Source organism: Nyctereutes procyonoides, unplaced genomic scaffold (assembly GCF_905146905.1).
Source record: "Nyctereutes procyonoides isolate TBG_1078 unplaced genomic scaffold, NYPRO_anot_genome, whole genome shotgun sequence".
Taxonomy (NCBI): Eukaryota; Metazoa; Chordata; class Mammalia; order Carnivora; family Canidae; genus Nyctereutes; species Nyctereutes procyonoides.
In genome coordinates this window covers 4,097,427-4,114,766 of record NW_026575041.1, presented here as the reverse complement: position 1 = coordinate 4,114,766, position 17,340 = coordinate 4,097,427, and the positions used below count along the sequence as shown (strand labels likewise).

At 55.3% G+C, this 17,340-nt stretch overlaps 1 protein-coding gene across 5 annotated transcripts in view; it reads left to right on the top strand.

Moving 5' to 3' along the window:
- Positions 1–17,340, top strand: part of GDPD5 (glycerophosphodiester phosphodiesterase domain containing 5) — an 83,606-nt gene that overhangs the window by 47,351 nt on the left and 18,915 nt on the right. For all 5 annotated transcript variants that reach the window (XM_055320666.1, XM_055320663.1, XM_055320665.1 and 2 more), the window contains 3 exons: positions 10,705–10,808; positions 13,828–13,921; positions 14,522–14,581. In XM_055320666.1, the coding sequence (XP_055176641.1) occupies positions 10,705–10,808; positions 13,828–13,921; positions 14,522–14,581 (258 nt within the window). The remainder of the gene's footprint in view (positions 1–10,704; positions 10,809–13,827; positions 13,922–14,521; positions 14,582–17,340) is intronic.

Genomic DNA, 17,340 nt, shown 5'->3' with positions numbered 1-17,340 from the left:
GGCTGGCGTGGAGATGGGGAGAGTGGGGAGCCAGGTAGGGAGGCTGAGGCCTCACCTGGGGTGGGGGTTGGGGGGGGCGGGGGCATAGTGTGTGCAGGTTCCTGGCGAAAGGAGGGATTCTAGAGAGACTTGGGAGATGTAATCAACAGTCTGGAGATGGAAGAGATTAAGGGAGTCCCTGAGGATGTCTCCCTCCCATCACCCCATGGTTTCTAGCCTAGCTGGATGAGGCCACTCCAGAGAGGGAGTGGGGAAGCATGCTGTGTCCCGGGGTGAGTGCCAGACGAGAGTGGTCTCCATAGAGTTCAGGAAGAGCACAGTGAGGGTGGGACACAGCTATGTCTCCCTCCCCCAGTGGTCTGTCTCCTATGACCAGAGGCCCTGTGGCCACGCAGGAAGGCCCCCGCTGGGGGGAGTCTATCATTCCCCCCCACGCCCCACCCCTTCCAGGATAGCCTCACCCCTTCCTAGCACCAGGCCTGTGTTCAGGCTGCCCCCTCGCTTGGAATGCCCCTTCGCTCTTTACCTCTCAAGGTGCATGGCAGATGCCTTCTCCGAGAATTATCCCCCTCAAACCAAAAAAGAACCAGGTGCCCCTCCCTTGGGCTCCCATGGCACTTTCAATCTGGCTGCTCCTGTGCACTGTGACTTTCTGTGCCTCCCAAAGGACTCAGTGTTGTGAGAGCAGGGCCTGGGGCTCTGGCAAGGCTGGCAGGATGCCTGAGGCGGGGTGCTGAAGAGTACTGAAGAAGCCAGTTAGGGACCTGCCATCCTGCTGGCCGCGCCCAGAGAGGGAAGACCTCCGATGAGTTCTGGGGTATTGGGTGGTCCGGGAGAGGGCAAGCATACGTGTGTGGACAGGTGCATGCTGTCTGCTGGTGCTCCTGGCTGTGCTTGGCAGATGAGGGTGCGGACTTCACCACAGAACCTCCCAGGCCACCCTGAGAGTGGAGACTGGACTCTGCAGGTGGGTGGGCAGGAGCATGAGGGTGGAGGTTCCCAGCTGGTTTCCAACCTCACTGTCCTGTCACCACCAGGTGGGCCTATAGGGGAGAGTGGATCCCACTGGGGAATCCAGGTGGGCTCCCTCAATAAAGCAGCCTTTGCAATGGGCTCCAGGGTGTCACTGGAGTCAGCCAGAAGTGCTTGGGCATCCCCCAGGGAGCTGTGCCCTGAACTCTTCCCTGCCTACATCAGTGAATTAGTGTGTGACCCTAGGCAAGGCCAGACCGTCTCTGGGCTTCAGTCTGCTTATGGGTTAGATGGAGGTACAGATTCATGCCCCAAGGGGTACCAGTGCACCTCATGTCTTGTACAAGAGACTGCTGTCCCAACCTTGGGGAAAACGTGTCCACCCTATAAACTTTCAAAGGGGTGGCTGTTCCCTTCTCTGGTGCTTTGGCGAAAAGATGCCCAGCAGGTCAGAGGGGCGGGGGCGCCTGTCAGTTTTCCCACTCCAGAAAAGGGGATAAAAAATAAAATAATAAATAAAATGTGGATAAGACCTGTATTATCCTTTAAGCCTTGCAGGGTTGCCACTATGATAAGAAAATAGGAGATGATATTATTGCCTCCATGAGAGAGAGGAGAGGCTGGTGGAGCCCTGGTTTGTTGCAGTGAAGGGCGCGGAGGATTTATCACTGTAATAAAGCCAAGCCATCTCGGCCTTCGGGAACTCCTGCACTCCACCTAGCTCCTTGCTGAATGGTGCCAAGGGTGCCTGGTGTGGCCATGCCACACTGCAGGGGAAGTGCCTAACATTCGGTGACCACCTTGGGTGTCTGCTGAGGGAGCCTGGAAGGGGCAGGAGATGATAGGGCAGCAGCCGGAGGCTCTGCCACCCACCCCCCTGTGGCCTTGGCAAGGCCCTCTAAGAGCTCAGGCTAATCCCTCCTAAGGCCCCCTAGCTCCTCCACTATTATCTCCCCATGGGCTGATGCAAACCATGGGATGGGTGCGGAGAGGCAGGGTGCCCTTGGCTGGGCCTAGTTTCATTCTACTGCCTCGTGAGCCCCTCCCAGTGCACCCAGCAGGAGCAGGGGCACACACAAGCCTAATTGCCTGGCTCTCTGTAGCCCAGAAAGATCAATCTGGCCTCTTAGGCTGTCAGGAGCTGGCTGGGGGTGGAGACTCTAATCCCTTTCCCTGCTTGGCCCTAATGCTATAGTACATCTCAAACCTCCCCAGGCCACCCCCTCCCCCAAATCTCCTGGGTCAGGGCCAGAGTAATCCTGCGTGTCTCTCCCCTCCCAGAGCTCCCTGTATCCTTCCCAGCTGACATCTCCCTGGCTTCTCGGGCGCTTCAGTCCCCCCATTTGTCATGTGGCAAGGGTGAAACAGGCTGAGGACTGGAGGAGCTGGCATTGCCTGAGATCTAGCCTATGCACGGGCAGACTCCATGGGTGGGCACCCTGCCCCACAGTCTCTCTCTCCAGTCCCTGCAGGGCCGTGCGGTGCTGAGGATGGTAAAGCAGACTAGGGACCCCAAGGGCGCTTCAGGGAGCTGAGCTCAGGCACGAGGAAGGAACGCAGGCAGCACCCACCCACGGGGCAAGGGCTGCCTTGGAACAGACTCGAACGCCTAGAAGCGGTGCACGCACATGTGAGGATGTGCCGTGTGGTACATGAACACGGAAATGATGGCAGACTTCACAAACCGTGCAGGGACAGCTGACGTATCCATTTGGTGGCAGTAAAATTAGATCTCTGCCTCTTACCTCAAACCCAAATAAATTCCAGATGGATTAAAATGTATTTTTTTCTATTTTTAAGCTCCTTTTTTCTATTTAGGAAGCACACATTTGTTAGAGAAAATTCAAACAACTTGGAAAGATGGAGAGTAGAAGGAATTCTAATCTTCACGCTTGAGACGAATGGCTTTCCACCCTCTCTCCAGGCACACACACATTCACTCGGAGCCGTAGACAAATGCGTACACAGCCCTGGGTGGATTACAGATTTGAAGGTAAACAACTAAGCCAAGAAATTACCAGGATAAACTAAGAATCATATATATAATCTTGAGCTACCTTTCTTAAACACAATATCAAAGGCAAAACCTATAAAGAAAAAGAGAGGTAGGGGGGATCCCTGGGTGGCTCAGCGGTTTAGCGCCTGCCTTCGGCCCAGGGCGTGATTCTGGAGTCTCCATCTGCCTGTGTCTCTCCTGCCCTCTCTCTCTCTCTCTCTCTCTCTCTGTCTCTCATGAATTAATAAATAAAATTTTTTTTAAAAAAAAATATTTATATTTATATTTATTTATTTATTTATTTATGATAGTCAGATGAGAGAGAGAGAGAGGCAGAGACACAGGCAGAGGGAGAAGCAGGCTCCATGCACCGGGAGCCTGACGTGGGATTCGATCCCAGGTCTCCAGGATCGTGCCCTGGGCCAAAGGCAGGCGCCAAACCACTGCGCCACCCAGGGATCCCAATAAATAAAATCTTTAAAAAAAGAAAGAAAGAAAGAAAAAGAGGGGTAGATTTGACTACATGACAATTAAAAATTTTTTTTTCTTTAAAGATTTTGTTTATTTGAGAAAGAGAGTGTGTTAGAGGGTATGAGTGGTGGGAGAGAGGCAGAGGAACAAGCAGACTCTCCGCTAAGCCAAGAGCCTGATGTGGGTCTCGATCCCCGGACCCTGAGATCATGCCCCGAGCTGAAGTCAGACACTTAACTAAGCTACCCAGGCACCCTGAAAATTTAAATTTTTATACAAAAAGCATAATAAAAAAATTAAAGTAACATGATCAAATAAAAGACAATAAACAGTATATAGGAAGATAAATACTCTTATATAGGGAAAGCTTCTATATGCCCAGAGGAAAAGAAGCCAGCTCCCCAAGCAAAAGCTGCCGAGTTGTGTGCCCCAGTCCCGGCTCCCTAACCTGTCATCCCAGCAAGCCCATTCCTTCCAACTCTGCAGCAGACACCTCCTCCTCCAGGAAGCCCTCCAGACCATCCTTCCTCCTCCTGTCATTGGCCCTGTACTCCTGAGAAGCCCATGCTTGCCCCATTTGCCACGTTGATTCCTGGGATTGGAATTGCCTTGCAATCTGTGGGGGTTGCTCAGAGGAGATTCCTGGCCTCCTTCACGTTGCATGGTGCAGGGCTCAGCATGTGTCTAGGGTCACTAAAGAGAGTGGTGGCAAGGAGAGAGGGGAGCTTCTGGGATTTGGTTTGGTATGGGGTGTGAGGTAGAGGTCTAATTTTTTTTTACCAGATGCATGTCCAGATGTCCTGACACCATCTGTTGGATTCTCCATCGTTTCTGTACTAATTTGCCATGTATTAATCTTGTGTCCTTGCTTCCAGGCTATCCCCCTTCTCTGGGTCTCAGTTTTTCCATTTCGGAACTGGGCCTATAGAGGATGAGGCGAGATGAGGTCTGAACTCTTTTCTAACTGAAATTCCAGAGTTCCTGGCCTGGCACTGCCTATGACTCACTTGGTGACCTTGGTCCAAGGCCTTGCCCCTCTGAGCCAATTTCCGCCTTGGTCAGACAAGGATAATTACCTGTCCTGCTTGTTGTTGCTCTGGGATAGCTGAAGATGCTGAAGTCACTCAGACCCGAGTGTGAATTCTGGCTTCGCAGGGCTCTGTCCCCCAAAGCCAGCAGTACAGGGCTAGGAGGGGGCATGGGGCAGCTGCTGTTCCAGGGTCTCCTTCCTTCATCCCTGCCTGCTTCTAGGACAGCAGTCTGCAGAACTGGGCCCGCCCTCTGCCTCCTGCCGACCCTGGCGCCAACCCCAGGCCGGGGGCAGGTGAGCTACCGGCTGTCCTCAGCAGCCGGAAAAAATTTGCTGTAGAGCAGGGGGCGGGGGACGTCTTGATCACTGTCTTCACATAATTAAAGGGCTGTCAGATGCGAGATGATAATTATAGGAACGATCGTGGATTTGGTGACTTACAGCTTACATCTGTAATCACATGCGGGCCTGGCAGCCCTCCGTGAGGTAGAGGTGATGTCATCCCTGTGAATGGAGGAGGAAGCTGAGGCTTGGTCCTCAGTGACTGGCCCACAGCCCTGCGGCTAATGGGGAGGAAGGCTGAGAATGAAAATCCAACTCTTGGTCCTATCTCTCCCATGCCCTGGCCATTTGACCCCAATATTTCTTGCCCCTTTGCTGGACTTGTTCTGTGTGGTGTCAGAGAACCAGCTGCAGGTGGCAGTTGTGGAGGTAGATGTCAGTGGCACATCAGGGAGGGATGGTGGGACACTCAGGTCCTGCTGCTCTGTGCAGCCTGCCCACCTGCTGCTGTCTCCTCCAAGGCCACCCGTTTAGTAGGTGGCCAGTCTGGGATTCGAAGCCCGCGTCCCTGGGCTCCCAAGGCAGTGTGTCCCTATCTGGCTGCTGTCTTAGGAGGAAGAACTTTCTGTCTAGAGGAGGACCATGCAGCATCCAGAGGGCGAGTGCCCATCCCTGGAGCTGCAGGAGCAGAAGCTGGGTGGGCACCTCTCCCGGAGGCTGCAGCGGCAGTCCCTGCCTCGGGGGCGACAGGGGAGATCAGGAGTCCAGCACTGGCTCTGCCATCCTGTGAATCTGAGGTCTGTGGCGGAGCCAAGACTGGAAGGGTCCCCAGGAGCGGGAGCGATGTCTGTGCGCATCCTGGCAGGGGCCTGAGGGGAGCAGCCAGCTGCAGCTGGGGCCTGGCCCCACACTTCCTGTGTAGGGTTTGTGGCTGCAGCCCCGGGCTGTGTGACTGCCCCTCGCCCCCCGCCTCCCCACCCCCCTGCTTCTCATAAGCTCCTTCAGTTTCTCTCTGAATGCAGAAGCCTCTGGAGTGGGCAGGACAGAGATGAAGAGGGGTGAGGAGAAAAGGAGACAATCAGCAGAAGACAGGAGAAGCAGTGGCCTCTGGGACGCTGGCATGCCATTGCTTGGCGCGGGCTGGAGGGACCTGTCTGCCTGGAGGGTGGGGACAAGCACGGGAGGAGAGGAGGCAGGAGGTGTGGGACTGAATGCCCTAGGCTCTGGGGCTTGGGCCCCTGGGGTTCTCCCTCAGCCCCCCCTGCCAGCTCCCAGCCAGGGCCTGTCCCCTTCCCCAGCTGCTCTCTCCTCCCCTGTGCCTGCTGCTGCCCAGGCAGCTCAGGGACTTCTGACCTTTGTTCTGCTCGGCGGCGGCTGGGGCTCTGAAGGGAAGGGGGCGGCGTATCACAGGAGCTCCTTCCCTTGGTTCCTCGAGGCCGCAGGCTCAGCCTGAGGCTATGTCTGTGTGGGAGGATGGCCTTGTGCACTGGTGGCCTGAAGCCTCCCCGCATCAGGCATGCTCGCACCTTCTTCTGTTCTTCACACCATAACCGAGCACCACCTTATGCTCTGCAGGATGAGGCCAGGATACACAGACATATTTTAGCCATCCCTGTCCTGAAGGAGTCCCCAGCCCAGGGAACTGTCCCCTTTGAAGCACCTACTGTGTGCCACTTGACATACATCACCTCATTTAATATCACCCCTCCAAGGTAGGGGGTTATTCTTCCCATTTTACAGATGAGGAAACTGAGGCTCAGAGGGCTTAACTGGCCCAAGGGGCAGAGACTGGTCCATCTGCTTCCAGAGCCCAGGCTCTTTCCATGTCCAAATTTCAGAATATGATTGAGGGCCAAGTTGGTGGGTACCAAGAGTCTGTGCAGAAGTGCTCAGGGAAAGGAAGTCTTCAAGGGCTGAGGGATGGGAGTGCTTGCTGAAGGAGGGGGTTTGGCCTCAGGTGGAGCCCGGAGAGACAGGAGCAAGGAATTGCAGGGGACCAGGCTGACCTGGGGCTACTATACTAGGTCCCAGCTGGCAGGGCCAGCTCTCAAAGGAACCTGCAGACGGCTGCCTCCTGTCAGGACACCTGGGTTCAATCCCACCTCCATCTTCCCCTTCTAGATGACCTTGGCCATGTTGCTCAATCTCTGACTCCTCTCTACTTACCCATATTTGAGCCTTTGTGCAAATTAGCAAAAGGCTCCCCTTCTCCAGGACCATGTCCAGCATCTGCTGGAAACGGGCCATGAGAAATCTATATACCAATGGTAAGTATGATGCGAGAGCCACTTCTTAGTGGTGGGGTCCACAGCTCCCTCAGCTCTGTGTGCTGGCCCTTCTCATTTGCTCTTGGATGGGGATAAAAACTCACAAGTAGAGAGCCCCAGGCCCTGTGCAGGCCGGAGGAAGTCAGGGAGGGCCGGTGGGTCCACATCCCTCCCAGCTGGCCATGACCTCAGAGCCCAGACCTCCTGGGAGGTGGCCCAGGCCTCTCTCCTGTGGGGGCCCCGACAAAGGACCTTTAGTGCCCTTCAGAGCTTCTCTGTTGGTGGAGCTGCTGCCCGCCCCTTCCTCCACCAGTGCCTGGCCTTCCCCTCCCATTTCTTCCAGCCCTTCCCCCCCATCCAGGTTTTTCCTCCGATTGTTCTTACAGCGACCTGCCGCCTCCCCACTGGGGTTGGGCCTCTTCATCCCCATCTACAGGCTCCCTGTGGCCATAGGCCCCCCAGCTTCAGGCTCCCAAGAGTCTCATCTCTAGTTGGCCCCCACCCCCAGCTCCTGCCTGGTTCTGATCCTTAGGCCTGGCCTCCATCTCTGCCAGACTCTGGGTGCCTCACCCACTTGCCAGCTCAAATTTTCTCATCTGGGCCGGTGTCCAGCTTCATTAGGGTAGCTCTACATTCTTGCCATCCCTCCTGCCCTGCTGTCAGGATCTGGCCAGGTGGGGACAGTGGCCTTAATGCGCAGGGCCCCCCAACACCCATGGTCTTCCTGGCCACCTGCCAGAGTTGCCCCTGGGGCCCGCGTCACACCTCGCCTGGCCAGCACCTGTAGGAGGTTCTCTAACGTGCCACTGTCCCGAATTCCAGACTGCTTGCCTGGGACTGGACCCATCATGGGCTGGGGCTCACCCTTCACCCAGAGCCCTCGCAGAACCTTGTTGCTGGCCAGACGTGCAGCAGCCTTGCCCCTGCTGAAGTGGAGCAAGCTCTGGGGACAGACAGCCGCTCACTGCTGCCAGCTGGGGGTCCCCTCTGTAGGGGGTGGGATGGTAAGCCCCCGGTGAAATCTCTCCTGGGTGACATCCTCATGCGGGAGCTGGAGAAAGGGTCTTTTCTCACCTACCATTTCACTATCAAAACTTGCTTAGGTTCCCTCCGTACCCTGGGACTATGAAGACCCCCCCAGATCTGGAAGGCGCTTACAGTACAGCAGAGGAGACCGGCACATAGGGACAATTACAGAACCGTGGGGTCTGTGCCAGGACAGACATGGGGGCCAGGGCTGTGGAACTTCCGTGGAGAGGAGATTCACCCTGCCGGGACAGGGAAGGCCTTGGGAGGAGGAATTGCCTTCTAAATGGAGGGAATGGTTTGTGCAGAAGCATGGGGCTTGAAAGAGCCTGTTTGAGGAACTGCGGGTGATTTGGTTCCTGGGCTGGAAAGTGCCTGTTAGGGGGCAGAGGTGAGGGCTAAAGCCAGCGAGATTCCTGAGCTGGGGCATGACATGACCAGAGGTGGATCAGTCTTGGAAGACTGATATTTAAGCTGGCCTGGGACCAGCCAGCTGCACTCTGCAGGAATGGGGGCGAATGAATTCTTAGTTACGAGCAAATAAGGACTGGAGGCAGCAAGAGGGACTCTGAGAAAGTCAAGGCCTGGGGGATGCTAGGTCAGCTGGGCTGGGGGTGCTGGCTCAGACGTGGCATCCCACAGCCCTCAGCCCCATGGCTGAACTGTGGCTCCTCTCTGTTCCCCCGAATGGTCCCAGCCACGCAGGTTCTTTGGTGGCTGTCAGGGTTCCCATGCTCCAGGAAGGCCCATGGCTTGCCCTGCCTCTATCTGGGGTTTCTCCACTCCCGAGCAAGGCTGAGCCTCGTGGGCCTGGAGCTGGGGCCTGTGCCATCCTCTGTCTGGGTGGGACAGACGCAAGTGGTCTACTGTCTGAGAAGCCACCCACCACCACCTGCTGGAAAGCTGGTTTCAGGGAGTTGTCACCTCCACATCTGTTTATGTGCAAAGTGGGGCAAAGCAAGGCAGCCTGGGTCTGTATATGACGGTGAGCGGAGGAGGCTGCTTTAACTGTCACCCAAGCTCGGACCCCCTTGCCCAGGCCTAGGCATGGAGTGGGTGCTCAGTGTGGATCATCATGGCTCATCTGGGTCTAAGGGCCTTTCCCACATGCTGGGAGAGGCAGAGCGTGCTTGAAGATGCACTGCTAGAGCACTGACCGTGCGGGCCTGGTTCTGAGAACATGGCTTGTATTATCTCATTTGATCCTCAAATCGACCCCACGGTGTCAGTACTACTACTCTCCTCACCACACACACAAATAAACTAGGCACAGTGGGGTTACATCAGCTTGTAATGCCTGAGGTCATACGGCTTGTAAGTGGTAAATGGGGAGTCTGGCTCCAGACACTGTACGTATAACCGCTCCACTGCGGTGTCTCTTGGTGGCATGGGATGGAGGTGTCCTGGGCAGTGAATGAACTTTCCCTCCTCTTATATGTGTGTTCCTGCCTACAGTCATAAATTGTAAGGGAGTGTCCTTGTAGATCACGCAGTCATTTGGGAGACACGGTCACAGGAGAGGACCAGGGCATGAGTTTAGAGACAGATGCACTGATGCCGTGGGTGGCGGAGGTGGAGTCCAGGAAATAAGCAAATAAGCCAGGGTGCAGTGACTCTTCCAGGGTAAGGGAACTGGTTGGGGAAGGGGATGCAGCTGGGGGGGTGAGGGGAGCACCCCCAGAGGGACCTCCCTACCTGGCTAAGCAGTGAGGAGCGCCATCAAGAGGTTACACCAGGGTTAGAACCATGCCTCTGGGCTAGAAGGATCAAAGAAGCCTAGGGGAGCTGCAGGGAGCTTGCAAGGGTTCTGGGCAGTGGCCAGGCAAGAGCTGCCTGGGCCACCCAAGCCCTGCAGTCCCCCAAGGTTCTTTTCTGCACTGACTTCCCCTCAAAGGCTGTTGGATTGTTCTGATGATCTCAGCAGTTTCCCAAAGGGCAGGATGTTCCCAGCTTGTTGTGCTTCTGAGATAAGGGGACAGACGAAAGCAGGGATAAACCTGAGGGCCCAGCCGGAAGTGCCTGCAGACCTCTCCGGAAGCAGCAATGGGGGGGGGACCCCCATCCCTGCAGGACCGGGGCTGGGGAGGGGATGGCTACATGGCCCAGCCCTGAGGGGCTGACACCTGGTGGTGGTGGGGGGAACACAATGCTTCAAGTCCAGAGACTGGGGTGCTGGTCTTTAATCCTCTGCTTCCTTGCTGTGTGACTAGGGCAAGTTGCTTCACCTCTCTGAGCCTCAGTGTGTTTGAGTAGCATGAGGCAGGGTGAGAAGCAACGCCTACACTGTGGGTGTGTATGAGAAGGGAAGGAGGTGAAGGATGGAACCTCACAGGCTGCAGAGGACCATGCTGGTGCCAAGGCTAAGGGCACATGTGGCCTTTGCTCCTGAGGGCCATCACCAGAATGGGGAAGCTGGTGCACCCTGGAAAGGCTTCAGCCAAAGAGGAACAGAAGACCCCGGGGCAGACCCCTAATGCTGCTCCTAGCTCCCTACTATTTTGGGTGTTGGGCAGGTCCCCACCAGGATGAACAGGGTAGAAGTAATCCCTGCTTGGCAGGTTTAGCTATAGAGGGGGAGGTCAGAACATTCTAGGTGGGAGGTGGCCCAAGGGGCCAGCCGCTGACCTCACTTGTCCCCTTTCCTTGCTCTGCTCTTCCAGTGGGAACGCCTCTGGTTCCTGCTCCTCACCTTCACCTTCGGCCTCACACTCACCTGGCTCTACTTCTGGTGGGAAGTGCACAATGACTACGATGAATTCAACTGGTGAGTGGGTATGGAGTGGACAGGGGACATGGGGGCCTGGACCTTGGGCTGGAACTGGGGGGCTTTGGTTTGAACCTGTCTCCCAGGCTGGGCCCCAGAGCTTGTGTATGCCTTTTGGGGACAGGGTGATCCTCTGGAAAGTACAAAGGCCTTGCAGGAGCTGAGAGCCACTGGGGAGAACAGGGAACTCTTTCCTGTTGAGCTGTCATGGAAAATAGGAACAGGAGGCTGGGGCAGGGCTCAGCCCAGGTCTGGGGTCTCTGGACCTCATTGTGGACAAGAATCCCAAGGCCCAGAAAGGCCAGGGCCTCGGCAGAGGAGGTGACCCCAGCCCCCAGGCATCCGAAATCCCTAAGCAGGACCTTGGGCAGGGCTAGCAGATGCTACGGTTCTAGGATAGCTCAGCACTCCTCAGGTCCAAGGGCAGGGCCATCTGAGGCTGGTACCAGAGCACCAGGGTACTTGCTTCTTCCTCACCGCCTCCGCTGCCTACCTTTGTCAGACAGTGAAGGGCACAAGAAGGGGGTAAGTTCCCTGGGTTCTGGTGGGGAACTCCTCCACTGACAGGCATGGAAACGGAGGCCCCAGGTCACACAGCCAGTGGGAGCAGACGTGGGGCTTGGAAGCCAGGCCTCCTCACTCTCCATCCTGTTGAAAGTTCAGCTCAGTTCACCGTGACCATGAGCACACTAAGCTGAGCCCCTCTTAGGCTTAGTTTCCTCTTCCGTAAAATGGGATAACTCCACTGTCATAAGGTCTTTCTGAGGATGAAAAGAGATGATGACCATACGAGGGCCCAGAGCTCCACATCACCCTCAGGGCTGCTTGCTGGGAGGCCAGAGCTCCAGCTGGAAGGTGGCCATGAGGTTAGAATTTGGGATTTCCAGGACTCTGGGCTTCTGAAATGCTGTGGTTCTAGGATTCTGAGATGATCCTAAGATGCCATTAGTGGAATCTGGGCATCCACTCCCCTCTGCATGACACAAGGCTGTGCCCGTTATTAATGAGCACAATAAAGGATGTGCCGCTGTCCCCCTGCAGCCTGGCAAGATGAGCCTGAGTCCCAGAGGTGGCCTCTGGCCTTTATTAAATGCCATAAATCAATTATTCATCCTCACAGATACCCAAAGCACTGTTGTGCATAAATGGAAACATTCCCTGCTGGCCCTCCACTGCAGACTTTGGGCTGAACTGGAGGGCTGCTTCCTGGGAGCTCATCCGGACTACCCCCATCATGTACAGATGGGGAAACTTAAGGCCCAGAGAGGGCAGGACTCACCCGTAGCCACAAAACCAGTTAGTGCCAAAATAGTTTGAGGACCGTCTGAGGAGACTGAAGCTCAGAGAGGTTACGTAAACTTTCCAAAGTCACACAGCAAGAGGCAGGCAGGGACCTGAGCGTGGCTGACTGGATCACACTGTCCACAGAACTACCTCCCTCTGTCTAGAGTGAGCGCCCTGTCACTGGGCAGCTCAAGCAGAGCACAGGTGCCTGCCCTGTTGGGGAGGCTGCAGGGGGAAGGCCTGCCTGGGACTTAGCGATGGCCTCAAGACCCGTAGCTCCCTCAGCCTGTCCTCTCAGTTTGTTGGAGTTGGTGCTGGGATTCAGGAGACCCGGGCCCGGCCCTCCTGGTCTCAAGAGCGTCTGGGGATGGTTCACACAAGTGAGAGGACATGAGCAAGAGGCAGGTGGTCAGGGCTGGATGCAGAGAGCCAGGGAGGGGGCTGTGTGGGCGCTGCTCTCCAGGAGGGCTCCCTGCCAAAAGTGAGAGACAAGTGTCACCAAACAGCTCTCAGGAGTCATTCCCAAGGAGCAGGTCCTGCCCTTCTTTGGGCCTCAGTTTCTCCAGCTGTATGGTGAGAAGGATGCACTCAGTGGTCTTCTAAGCAGCAGATTTTCACCTGCAACTGAGGATGAGGGTCAGGGAAGGGCAGGTGCCCCAGAGTGTCCTCCTGGTGTCTCCTCCCAGCCCCTTGCCCAGGCCAAAGGTGGCAGCAGGCTGGAAAGCACCTGGGGCCGGCTCACATTCTCTGACTACTCTGGGTGAACTGCTGTCTTCTCTGAGCTTCAGTGTCCCCAGCTGTCCAGGGAGGATGCAGGTGGCTCAGTCTTTCTGGAGAGCAGCTCAGCAGTAGCTCTCAGGAGCCTTAAAAAGTTCATTCCCTTTGACCTATGATTCTATTTGTAGGAGCCTAAGAAAATAATAGAGCTATATGCAAAATTTTCTTTTTTGTGTTCATTTATAAGAGTGAATCATTGCAATCTGTTTTCATTAGTAGAAAGTTGGCTACATATGGCACATTAATTCAGCAGACACATGGCTTTTCAAAAATCACATTTCCTTGGGATTTTTACTGACATCAGTAAATTCTTGTGTTAATAATGAGAAGAGAACTGACTACTACCACGTGCCTTGCCTCCTTTCGTGCTCTGGAAGCCCCGTGAAGGACACTTTGTTCTCTCCAGCCTACAGATGAAGAAGCTAAGGTTCAAAGAAGTCCGGGATTCTAATTTATCAATCCTAAGGCCCCCAGACTTTCACATTTTAGCATCGAAATTAAGATGAATGTCACAGTCAATGGCATCTTAGAATCAAGGAAGCCTGTCACCTCTGCAGGCCAGTAAGAGGCAGAGAAAGGGGATCTGAACCCTCTGCACCTCCCTCCGAAACCCAAGCTGAGCATGTACTGGACATGGCAAGGTCCTGGCTTTGCTATTTTATAAATATATAACCATGGGAAACCCACTGGAAGAAAAGTATGCAAAGTCTTGCTAATGGTTACTTCTGGGCTGCAGAAATATGGAGAACTGTTGTTTTCTTCTTTATGCTTCTTGGCCTGCCCCGGGGTCCATTGTGAGCCCTGGACAGGCCTGACCGGTGAGCACGGAGACTGTGATATCATTACTGAGGGGTCCAAGGCCTGGTCACTGAGGCTGGCTGTGAGCGCTGACAGCCTGCTGGGCCAGGGGAGCCTCCTGGTTCCCTGGTGCAGGTCTGACCTCTTCTCCTCCTGGCAGGTACCTCTACAACCGCATGGGCTACTGGAGTGACTGGTCCGTGCCCATCCTCATGACCACAGCTGCCGCCTTCACCTACATCGCAGGCCTCCTGGTACGTGGGGCTGTCCCAGAGGGCAGGCAGCCCTGCTCCCAGGGGGAGGGAGGCGGCTTGCACGGGCCAATGGAGGGTTACCCTGGTCTAAAGGGGGAAGCTGGCTTTTTCCCAGGGCCCCTTAGCCTGCTGCACCTCTGGGGTCGGAGGTCATCTTGCTTTTGCCCCATCCTGGAACGTCTTCCTCCTGACCCAGTGAGAACCTTCTTTCTGTTAGGGCCCACTGCAGACTGTCTCTTCCAGAAACTTCTCCCAATTCTCTATTCCCTCAGACTCAGGTCAATTCCCATGCTGGGCTGGGGGCTTTCTGGGGATGAGGCTCAAGTCTGCTTCAGAACCCTGGGGCCTCAAACTCCTAAAACCTTTACCAGGCAGCCCAAGTGCAGCAGGGTCCAGTGACCTCTTGAGGGAAAAATTGTAGGGGAGGAGGAGCCTAGGGGCCTAGAATAACCTGGGAGGTGGCCAGGCTTGGGCTGGGCTGAGCATTCCCACTGCCTGTCCCACTCCAGTTTATTGACTGCCGAAGGGCGTGTGGGAACCAGCAAAAACCTTCGGGTCCCACATGGTACCTGACTGCTACCCTGTGGGCCCCATCCTCAGGTCCTAGCACTATGTCACATCGCTGTGGGGCAGCAGATGAACCTCCATTGGCTGCACAAGGTAAGGGCAACCTCCATGGGGGCTGGGAGAAGGAAGGGGGGCTGCAGGCTGTGGCAGCAGAGGAAGAGCTTGGACATGCCATCCTTCCTCCTTGGAAGGAGGCCATCTCCCCTCTGGATTGCCCTTACAGTCGTTCAGACAGCTACCAGAGTACTCACTCTGTAGCTGGCATTGTTCTCATAGGTTGGTTGGCTGATGTTAACTCATTTAACCCTCATGGTAACCCTATGATGGAGGGACTTATCATCCCATCTTGCAGCTGGAAAGACTGAGGTACCATGAGTTTAAGAAACTTGCTCAGGGTCTCCCACTTATTTGGATCCTGGCTCTGTAGCTGCCAATTGGCCAGCACAGGTCACAGCCCCAGCTCCCACCGTCTTCATTCTTCAATATGGTTAAACTCACATGGTGATGTTATTCCTAACTCAGAACCCTTCCCACCACTCCCCTTGCTCCCAGGGTGATCCCACCTCCCCCACTAAGGCCCTGCATGACTTGGGCCCTGCTCATGCCTCCCAAATGCTGGCATGGGACAGTCACCTCCACTTCTGCTGCATGAGACAGCCTGGGCCCTCCTGGTGTGGCTGCTTCTTCTTGACTCTACCTCTTTGCTCCTGCCCTCCCTCTCTCTCTCCTTTGGACTCCTTTCTTCATTTGCGTCCCCCACCCACACGCTGCTCAGTCTCCCCTGGCCCTGACCAGCTCCCCTGCCGGTCCTTAGCATCTGTGTTGTCCACTTCCACCTGGCCCCCCCACACCGACCCTCCCCAGTCTGGGAGCTCCTTGCAGGCCAGATTGGCTTTGCCCATCTCTGTGTCCCCCGTGCCCCACTCAGGGTGGGGCCCAAAGTGGGGAGGCTTCATACATTCCAAGGCTTAGTGCTCAGGCCACTCATTGCACACGTGAATGCATGTGGCCGATGCCTGCCTTTCCTGAGGCCTCAGCTGGCATGGGGTGTGGCACAAAGCCGACCATGAGAGCCCCTCCTTCCCCGGAGCATGTGGGGCGCAGAGGGAGCCTAGGTGTCTCTTTTTACCAGAGCGTGGCTCAGAGTGAGCATGCTTTTTAGGAAGGGGAAGATATGTCCAGAAGTAACTGTGAGCCCATGAGAGGGGTGCAGAGTGACAAGGGGAGGGGCTCACTTCCTGCTAGAAGGCGGACATGGAACAGGAACCAGGAGGAGGACAGGGCAAGAAGCTAGGCTGTGTGGAGTGGCAGGTGCCAGGGGGCATGCATCCAGGGGGCCTCTGAAGTCAGGCATGGGGGAGTCAGATCCTGGTAACTTGAGTCTGAGAGGAGTGAAGGCCAGCCAGCAGCCTTCCCCCTTCCTCCTGCTTGTCACACTATCTTGAAGTCTCCTCTGGGCTTCTGAAGGTCCCCTCATGGGGCACTTCCTTCTCCCGGCTGGGCAGCTGACACTTGAAAGAACTGCATCAGCTGGCACCCCAGGTGGGGCTGGCACCCACTGTGGTTACCTCTTCTGGCTCATGCCTGGTTCTCAGCAGGTCAGGTCACACTTCCTTGATCCTCGTGGAGAGGCCTCCAGAGGCATGAAGCCAGCCTGGGTAGCAGATCAGTACAGGGAGTCGTCCCCTAGGTCTGGGAGGATCAGATGCCTTCATGTGCCCCAGGGCCAGCTCCTGGGGTGCCAGTCCTGCCTTCCTCTCCCCTCCATGCCCTCCCATGAGATCTCAGCATGAGGAGGGGCTTTGCAGGCCGAGCTGATCCACAGCTGGCCCTGCTGCACCAGGATGGAGGGAGTACCTGGGGGTCGGAAGATTCAAGCAGGGACTGGAGATTCTACTCTTTTGCTTCAAAGATTCTATCACTTGATCCTAAGATTCTAAAGAATCCTATCCTTTTTTGTTTTAAACCAATTTTTGACCATCTAATACACTGACACAGTTCAAAATTTAAAAGGTACGAAAAAGTTATGCAGTGTGAATCTCCCTGCTATCTTTCTAGAGGTACTCTAAGTACGTGCAAATAGGCAAATACATTTCCTTTCTCCTCCTCCCTTGACTACAAGTACTAGCCTTCTCCCTGTCTTCTGCACCTTGGGGGGCACCTGGCTGGCTCAGTAGGTTAGATTAAGTGTCTGCCTTCAGTTCAGGTCATGATCTCAGGGTACAGGACGGAGCCCCAAGTAGGGCTTGGTGCTCACAGGGAATCTGCTTTTTCCTCTCCTCCCTGCCCCTGCTCTCTTTTGCTAGCTTGCTCTCTCAAATAAATTCTTAAAAATCTTTTTTTTTATCTTGTTGATCATTTTTTAAAAAAGATTTTATTTATTTATTCATGAGAGACACAGAGAGAAGCAGAGACACAGGCAGAGAGAGAAGAGGGTTCCTGCAAGGAGCCCAATGCAGGACTCAATCACAGGACCCCGGGATCACAACCTGAGCCAAAGGCAGACACTCAACCACTGAGCCACCCAGGTGCCCAATAAAAAAAAAAAATATTTAAAAAAGTATCTTCTGTACCTTGGCAAAACCAGAGCTCCTTGTGTGGAGAGTGCCCCACGGGTGTCCACTCCTGGCTCCTGTACCCCCCCACCCCGTCCCTCATTCCAGGCTGATGCGCCTGCCCCGGATCCCAGAGTTCTCACTTCCTCGCCCACACAGTGTGGCAGTGAGCTGGGCGGGGAAGTGTGTGGTCAAGAGTGTGCACTCTCACTAGTTCTTGCCACTCGGCCTTCTGGCCTAGGGCCAGCGACACATGCCCCGCAGTCTGGGCTTAGAAAACACCCTTGCCATAAAGCA